The 9,448-nt window shown below is 37.0% G+C and overlaps 1 protein-coding gene across 2 annotated transcripts in view; it reads left to right on the top strand.

The window, feature by feature from the left end:
* LOC104960157 (mitochondrial import inner membrane translocase subunit TIM16-like) overlaps window positions 1-9,219 on the top strand; it is a 108,232-nt gene extending 99,013 nt beyond the window's left edge. The window contains exons 22-26 of one of the 2 annotated variants that reach the window (XM_010788127.1): window positions 716-802; window positions 4,670-4,754; window positions 5,687-5,826; window positions 7,859-7,924; window positions 9,039-9,219. In XM_010788127.1, the coding sequence (XP_010786429.1) occupies window positions 716-802; window positions 4,670-4,754; window positions 5,687-5,826; window positions 7,859-7,924; window positions 9,039-9,113 (453 nt within the window). In that variant the 3' untranslated portion in view covers window positions 9,114-9,219. Of the gene's footprint in view, window positions 1-715; window positions 803-4,105; window positions 4,220-4,669; window positions 4,755-5,686; window positions 5,827-7,858; window positions 7,925-9,038 lie in introns of those variants that run through there. The other variant, XM_010788126.1, reaches the window with a different exon arrangement.
* The last annotated feature ends 229 nt before the right edge of the window (window positions 9,220-9,448 follow it).

Raw genomic sequence — 9,448 nt, 5'->3', positions numbered from 1 at the left:
AGACACTAATTAAACTGCACTTAAACACCTCTGCTGCCATTATACCAAAATAAGCCCCTCTGCAGAAAAGCTACTACCGTAATTTTCGGACCATAAGCCGCGACTTTTTCCCTATTTTTCGACGCTGCGGCTTATATAACGGTGCGGCTAAGTTGCTTTAAAAGATTTGAACCCAAAAAAGTTGTGAAAAAAACCTTTTAATATAATGTTTTTATCCAAGTGTTTTGCAGTGGACATTTTTGTCTCGAATGACTCATTTGCGTAGTCGATTTGTTACACAGTGAATTAAAGACCGATTTGAAAAATGTAAATTGGAATTCCAAAATAGATCGAGAAAATAGCCTTGTTACAAAAAATCAGGCCATTTGCACCAACACAACCAAAGTTATTGCAAAATGAAAAGTGAAAAGTGACCCATATGGACAAAAACGTCCACAGTGATACCGGAGGGTTTTAAGAAAAAGACAAAAATCTAAATAAAAAATAAAAATAAATGCAAAAACAATACAGGAAAAGTGAAAGCTTTTAAAACGTTTACTTTGACTTTCCATATCTGTACACCACGATGTCTGAAGGAGTACTGGTTGGTTTTAGTTTTACAGAAACAAGGAGGGTGAAGATTATCAGCCTGCTTAGCATACATGATTATATGAATTGTATGAATACATGTTAGTTTTTTTCTGACGTGCTTTAACATTGTGTTTGTGTGGCCCAGCTGCTCAGTGCCATGGTGGCTAAGTTAGGGAACAGAGACGACCCGCTGCCACAGGAGTCCTTCCAGGGGGTCGAAGACGACGAGTGGGTGAGTGGATGAGATGGAAAGAAGGCTCCTCTCTAATGACAGACACTAATTAAACTGCACTTAAACACCTCTGCTGCCATTATACCAAAATAAGCCCCTCTGCAGAAAAGCTACTAATTGGATTTCAATGGAACTCAGTTTTGCTCAAGTATTTGTTGATTCAACTCGTCGTCATATTTGGGGATACAGTGAGTGTTTAATGAAAATGTTTAAGGTTGCATTTAGGAGGGAATTTATGTTAGTGTTGTCTACCTTTTTTTTTTAGCACCAGATCATAACTTCACATTTGCAAAGACTTCTTGAAGTTGGCTGTCTTTAGCAACTAAAAAAACGCTATGATTGATAAATATGGACATTTTTAATAGGACATCATATATTAATATCAAACTATCACGATCATTATCAACGTTTTTATACTTTTAGTTTATGGGTTGGGTTTTTTGAGAACATTGTTTAAGAAAAAATAAACGTGTGAGGCTTTTTCTGGGATAGAGCGCCAACGTTTTGGAATGAGTTAATTTCACTTTGTCCCTGTGTTTTAGTTATATAAAACACAATATCAGTACATATGATGATATACATGTATGGAGACAACTGTTGGTTAAATCACATTGAAACTAAAATGTCACCATATCATCAAAATGTGGTTCCACTGAAGACGGTTAGAGGTTGACAGCGAAAACCCAGCTCTCGTACCTGAGTTATTAAAGAGCTTAACATCAGACACTAAGGACCCAATGAGGTATTAAGGTTATGCAAATGTAATGTTTTTAATCCCTCTTTTCTAACTGTGTTTGTTGTGTTGTTTAGGATGACTAGAAGAGACGCCATCTTGCTTCGGTTCAATGAGAGGCCAACAGCGGAGAGGAGGGAAAAGATCGACTTTCGACTTACGTTGCCATTTGTGTGTTTGTGATGATGCCACCCACTTCCTCTGAGCTTAAACAGCTGACACCTCAGCATACTGCACGCACAAAGAGTACTGTACAATGTGAAAGTATAAACTATATAGGGAGGGGGGAATCACAGTAATTAAAACACCGTCTCATGGTAGTATGTATAACAGTATCTCTTAAAGTTTGGGAAATCAAATGTCACATTGTCTAGTTCGGTGTTCATCAAATCCAAATGCATGACATTTGATATGAATATCAATTTCAGCTGTAATTCTTAAATAAGTAATTCTGGGATAAATTGTTTGTTCTGGAAGTAATTGTTTTTTGATAATGTTTATGTCACACTACTTTCCGCGGAAATTCCACCTAAGAGCATAATACAATATTAACTATGAGAAAATAGTCCATTAAATCAAATCAGGACACTTCAAACCTATTTTAGTTCCAAGTCAGCACAAAGATAGTTAAATGGATGAAAATCATAGCAATAATACTTCTGCTTTATGTTACATTAGCTGTTATCTCACAGTGGTTGTACCGGACCTAACATACCTTTTTGTTGTAGTAAGTATTGGTTGCCATGGTTTAAGCATGAAAATACACTCAGTCATTCGCGAGATAAAAGATAATTGCCTCCTTGTGTGCCAGTCAGTTATTTTCTGATCCAGATACCAGGTTCTGTACCGTTGCATACGGAGTTGCTAACTGCACATTTACCTCCGCCGTGAACCACTGCTTGCTTTTATACTGGCCAGTCATATGAGAATGATCAGTCACGATGTGTCCTTGAAAGATGTATTGCTGTTTATGATATCTATGAATAAGTGAATCATTACTTGTCTTCCTGTTCGATCAGGTGAACACACATGATCACTGTAACACGATCGAGCCTTCAGCAGCAAAAACACATCGAGGATACAACAGGGTCACCAGTGTTCATGTTTGGCCATGAACTGGAATTTCTTATGACAATAATATTAAAATCACTTTCCTTTCTGTTTGACAATATTAGAATAAAAGGCCATTTTAACAATGAGGTGTTTATGTTTTTGTACAAGTTAGATTTGAATGTTTTGCCATCTGGTAGTCTTATGAAAGTCTTATATGTAAGGGTTGAAGGTCAAATACATTGGGAGTTGTTATGCATGTAAACCAAACCTCCTCTTGGGAGTATTTTAAAGGGCCTTTGTATATTCAGAGATGATTCTTTTCTTTCTCTTTTTTTTTGCTTTAAATCATGATCTTTGTTTATTTTCAGACTGTTCAGGGACATTCCTGATTTAAATTAGCTAATTATCATATCTAATTGTAACTATTAAGGAGTCATGGTGGTGATTAGACATAAAATATACAGTATTAATAACTTACAATGCAGCCATAACCAATATCATGTATTTTCCAATCAGGGCTACAGCAATATTGTCAAAAACCCAGACTTGAACACACCATTTTATAACAACCTCTGATGGACTGGAAGAAAACAATTGTTTCTGCCATGCATGGTCGTGGACATCATGTTGTACAGGTGGTATTGCCGTTTGTGTGATATACGCTGTATGTGCTTGTGATTCTCGAATGCCATACTTGTAATATTTGTATTGGATTAACTTGCCTTCCATTGTGTTAAAAAAATTACTTCCTTTTTATACAGTGGGTAAAGCATTGTGGATGTTCTGTCTGTAGTACTTGAGGGATTGTTTCTGGATTTTTTTCAATATTGTCTCAAAATAAAGAGATGTAACTCACTAATGTGTGTCCTTATGTGATTAAGCCACCACAACAAGCATAGGGATTAGAATTAGAATTAGAATGGCTTAAGTGAGTTTTAAGCCTGTAGGTATGATGATCATTTTGGAGACTTTGGTAAGGGCACACTAATATAAATAAAAGCAGAAAATAAATATTTGAATAAAAACTGCTACAACTATATTGTGCACGACTTTGTATTATTTAATGAAATAGTGTTTTAATCAAATGAACTTGTCCGTGGACAAACAAGGAAATAAGTTTTAATGTATTCATTTACAGTTTGTATGTTGATCCGTTATTAAGCTAAATTAGGTAAACATGAACTATTATCTATATACAAATACAACGTATAAATAAAAACAACAACACAATGGCATTTGTACACAATAGGAAAAAAATAGGGCAGAATTCAAAAAGTGCTGGAATATAAGGAGGATGATTTACATTTATAGGTCTTTATAATATAAATTCCCACATACATCACTTACAATATGTCCATATGCCAACACCTTGAAATAAAATAAAATGTTTTTTTTTCTTTTGTCTAAGTTGACGTTTGTCAACAAACTGGGCTGCTTAGTTAGTAAAAGTAGCTGCAGTTTGACCTCCCTGCCGCTATATGTCAGTATTTTAAAAGTCGCTTTTCACCGGGTTTATCTTGTGCACTCGGTGTTTTATTGAACTTTGACCCTGCAATAACCTTCATTGCCGTACATGTGTGAAGATAGAAGCCGCACACAGTCAGGGGGACCTGTATAATACTGCAAAAATGGTAAGAATACAGTTAATAATGGTCGTGTTTACATTCCCATAGCTAACATTAGTCAGTCAGCTAATGCTAGGTATCATGCGGCGGTGTGTAGCTGCTGTGTCTGTCGTAGCTTCTCCAATACAAATGCCTTGGGTAATGATGCTCTGCCTCCTCTTCCATGGGACAATAATCATTTCATTTAGAGAGAAACTAATGTATGAAGATGTTTTATGAATGCATGCACAGTAGAACTGAGGCGCTGTCACAGCTGTAATGAAGGTGTTTCCTACATTCGCACCTCCAGACACTTCTTACCTCAACATTACATCAGCATAACTCTGTAATGTGACTTACAAAAACATTACTGCGTTACTGACTGACGTTCACCCTCTCCTTTCGTTCCCATAACTTTAAATTGGAAGGCTGCAAATTGATGTTTGTGATTTTTCTTTCCATTCATTTCCTGTGCAGGCTAGATATCTTGCACAGATCATCGTGATGGGAGTACAGGTGGTGGGACGTGCGTTTGCTCGTGCATTACAGCAAGAAATTGCAGGTATGGGCAAAATGTATTTTATACTAGTGTACTTAATAGTTTTTAACCTTGTATGGAAAATGACTGCAGAGACAAATGGATGATTCATCAGCACAGTCACAGTTTTGATAAGTGTGTATAAAGAGGAAATGTCATGTATTTTCTCTGATTGACATAAATAAGGAAACATTGGAGTAAGAAAATAATTTAAAGACTATACAACTGATGAGTAGATTAAGTATTTGATGCAGTTGCTCTGACATATTTACATATGAGTTTACACTGTATATTTTACATTTATATCTAATTTAATATTCCATTCCCTACTCACTTAATGTAAATAACATCCTGCTTTATATTGTGTTAACTGAAAATGTGCCCTTCAATAGTGTTTTATTGTCAGAGTTTAAAGATGTTTTATCTTTACGGTCTACTGTATATTTTCAACTTTGTAATGCTGTTTTAAATTCTATTTTGAGATGTTTAAATTCTAGAATGGTTTATTTCTACTTGTATGCAATGCCTTGTTTTGTTTTTTATGCTGCTGCAAGGCAAACATGTCCACATTTGGGATCAATAAAGTACATCTTATCTTATAGATATTGACTAATTGCCATAAAAATTAGATACTTATAATATTATCAACAGTGTCATTAATATGATGTATGTGTATGATGTTTTTTAAGCAAATGCTCTGGGATGTGGCTGATACAAAGCATGCCTTTCATTTTCTCTATCAATGATCTTTATGATTTGTTAAATGTTTGCAAAAACACACATTCCATCAAACTGAATGATCAAGTGCTGAAATGTGCTCCAGTGTTATGTACTGCATCAGATCAAACTTTAACTCTTAAGGATACTACAAGCTGCTCAGAATTTGGATAACACAAGTGTAGAAATATGATAAGAACATATAATTGATGCAAGTGTTGTGTTGTGTTGTCTCACAGCCAGTCAGGCAGCAGCGCAGGCGAGGGGCAGTGCAGGTCAGCACTCTGCTGCAGCAGCCTCCAGCATCACCGGGATGAGCCTGCAAGAGGCGCAGCAAATCCTGAATATCTCTACACTCACCCCCGAGGAGATTCAGACGGTACAACACAACTCACACACTACTTTTCTCACAAACACATTTTTGATACTGAGCTGTAGAGCCATTAAGCTTTTTTAATATGTAGTATTTACCATGTCATTATAGATTTTACCATTCATATCAAAATCTGTTTCATGTTTACGTTAATTCCATGTTTCTTCATCAGCCTAAACTCATAAAAACCTAGCTGTAGGGGAAACCGTTTTAAACAGTAATTAATCAGCTTCTTAATAATATGATTGAAAAGTTTTTGCCAACTCAAAAACCTACCTTTTTTCCCCCCTTTGGACTTAAAAGGTGGCCTGGTTGTTAAATATTGTTACCGTTTGTTACTCCTTACAAACTGATGGCGAAACACAGATTATTTGCTAAAGAAATGCAAAGTGGGTTTAGATACACAATACATATATATATACAATATACAATATATATATATATACAATACTCTTTTTTTTTTTTTGTAAAGCTTTATACCCCGAATCAGCACTTTGGTAACAGGAAGTGAAATAGAGGGATATGGGGCATGGCTAGAATGGGTGATCTGTTCTGTATTTTGAGCAAAACACTTCATAGACATGTTTTTTATTTTTTTTATATATATCTGAGTCCTATGCTGTTGACTAAAGATTGCATGATAGGTGAGCTTTTAAAGTGGCAATCTTTTGTTTAAGTTACTGTCTATTGCGAAATAGTGTGACATGATGGTGAATAACGGCCCGTCCACACACAGGCATGAAAAAAATCTTTCAAAGCTTCGCCCATTCACTTGAATGGGGTGACGTAGAAGATTTTTAATCTTCGCCAAACTGCATTGTGGGGAGCGGAGCATGGCTTCAAAAGTTGAGCAATGTTCAACTTTTCATGCTCCCGATGCTTTCGAAGCTGGCATCATCCAATCAAATCCCGTTTATGCAAATCCCGCCAGTACAAGCGCTAGCCAATCAAACCGTGTGTATGCAGACACCGCAGGTCTTTTCCATATGTCATAAAATGGAGGATAAATTAATCATCGCTGTAGGAAATGTCCCGGTCCTTTACGACTGCTCTCTGTTCACCTACCGGGACCTAAACCGGAGGAACCAGGCATGGAGGGAGGTGGCAGAGACAGTTGGTGAAACTGGTAGGTTTTCACCTGTTTGGGGAGTTTATATCCAGTTTACTTCATACATTGAATTGCTTTGTATGCCGGGGGCGGGCGGGAGATTCCTGAGAGATTCCTGATTGGTTGTTGGTCGCCTTGGGCGCGTGAAATCGCCAAGCTTCAGACACGCCCAGCATCAAGATTTTTTTCATGCCTGTGTGTGGACGGGCCGTAAGCCTATGGCCCATTGATTAAAGTAAAGCTATACTTATCTATCTGCAGTATCATGAACTGGCGGTCTGTGGCGACGCTTCCGCCTGTAATAAGTTGTGGAGCGTCCACTTTACATTAGAAGCATTGTAACTGGCTGAACATGAGTTTACTTCTGTATTGAAGTATCCCAAGGCAATGCAATGTGTTTGTCCGCTGGCTTGACACTGACTCAAAAATGCGTCGCGGTTGTTTTCGGCATTTTTGACAGCGGATCAGTTTGAAATACTGCAGGGAGTAATGGAAGGAGAGAAAGCAGCAATAGTGTGCTGTTAGATGAAGAGCACACCTCCTCAGACAGGTAACCAAATACTTTAACTTTGGCAGACTCATGCTGTCTGCAGCATCTTCACAAGGGGTGATTGAAAGAGTATATTGCCAGACTTCTTTATTTAAACAACAATGAATGGTTTTGTTGGCCAGAGCCTTCTAGGCCTATAGTATCAAGGCCATATTTCCATTTGCCACCATTTTAAATAGGGGGTCACCAAACCAACCAGGACTGAAATCTTAAAGATTGCCACTTTTTCATAAGAAACTCTGTTAAACATGGTTTATTGAGTTAGTTATATGGCTATTATCATCATGTTTATATACCTTCTGCTGTAACAATGATCTGAACAAATGTGTCGATTAATGTTTTTGCACTCTTTTTTTAACAAAAATATGTATTTCTTCCAGAATTATGATCACCTTTTTAAAGCCAACGACAAGACAGTGGGCGGTTCATTTTATCTACAATCAAAAGTAAGTATTCTCCATCTCAGCATGCTACACAAATGTTCTCAAATGTGTGTGGACGCCAAAATATAAAACAAGCACAATGACATAAAAAACAAATTGCACACTTTAGTTTAGCAAACTAACATGTTTCCCTTTAAACCTGCAGTCCAGGTGGCCTAACCATGATAAGAAGTTGAATATTGGCATTCTCTGTGACAGTTTCGTACGCTACTTTTAGGATTTACTGACACCCTCTAAAGCTCTTGTGTTCATATTTCTTAATAACATGGCTTTAGTCATCTTAGTGTGGCAGTAAAAGATTATACGAAGATAGATGAAAACTGTTTTGAAGTTCTTTAAAGGGGACCTATCATGCAACATGGACTTTTTTGTCTTTAATACATAAATATCTGTCTTTGGTATGTCAGGAACTGACAAAGTGTCAGGAAACAAAACCCTCTCTCTTTTCCTCCGTACCCAAAAGCTCTAAAAACGGGGGTTCAATGGAGCTGATCCAGATTTGCGTCCGATATGACGTAATATCGGAAATGTGGGCTGGCTTTGCACCCACGGCCCTATCAGAAACGTTGCTATCAGAAACAATACCTGATGTGTTTTGGACGTAATATGGTCTTTTTTTACATGAGCAATCATCGCTAACACTCAGAGCTAACCTGTACTGGAGAGAGCATGTGTAAAAAAAGCAGGAAATAAAAAATGGAACTCACCTTGTGATAAACCTGCAAGAGAAAAGATTTTGAGCTCTATACTGTTTCAGAAGTAATCCTTGATGTGGTTTGGAACATGATATGGCGTTTAATAACAGCTGCATTTAGCTGAGTATCTCGTAGAATTCTGAGCAGGCACAAGCTCCCCCTCCACTTTTTTTTTTTTCAAGCTAAGGACCCCGAAACCTGCAGTTCTCTAACAGGCCTGAAATAGAGGGATATGAGGGATGTCTAAAATGCATGGTCTGTTTGGTATTTTGAGAAAAACACATCATAGACATGTTTTTAATATATTTGTATATATCTGAGACCCATAATATATGCCTAAAAATAGCATAATAGGAGACCTTTAAATGCAATGATCGCCTTTCTTCCTGTCTAATTGTCTTCTCTTTGACTTTTTTGTGCAGGTGGTGCGGGCTAAAGAGCGTCTAGACGAGGAAGTTAGTATTCAGACACAACAACCGAATCAGAAATCACAGTAGAATACGGAAACATGAAGAGTCAAATTATGCTTAACCTTTCTTTCCCTTCCCCATCCTCTGTAAATTATAACCAAATAAAAGCCTTCCTCTTTTTCTGTAGTCTTGACTTTGTCCCATTTTTTTGGAGCAATGGAACAATAGAACACATTTATTTATGTCACAGTTGAATCTAGTGTGGATCTTACACGGTAAATACGTTGATTAAAACTGCAGCTTGTTGACTTTTAATCAGTTATTTGTATGTGTGATTGCAGAATCAAGTTTGCACATGTCGGTCTCAAAAGGACAGAATCATATTTACCTGAACTATTTTTATGTCATGATGCGTAATGTTT

This window comes from Notothenia coriiceps, unplaced genomic scaffold (genome assembly GCF_000735185.1).
Source record: "Notothenia coriiceps isolate Sejong01 unplaced genomic scaffold, NC01 NC01_scaffold00031603, whole genome shotgun sequence".
NCBI classification, from domain to species: domain Eukaryota; kingdom Metazoa; phylum Chordata; class Actinopteri; order Perciformes; family Nototheniidae; genus Notothenia; species Notothenia coriiceps.
This window is presented reverse-complemented; position numbering and strand designations above follow the sequence as displayed.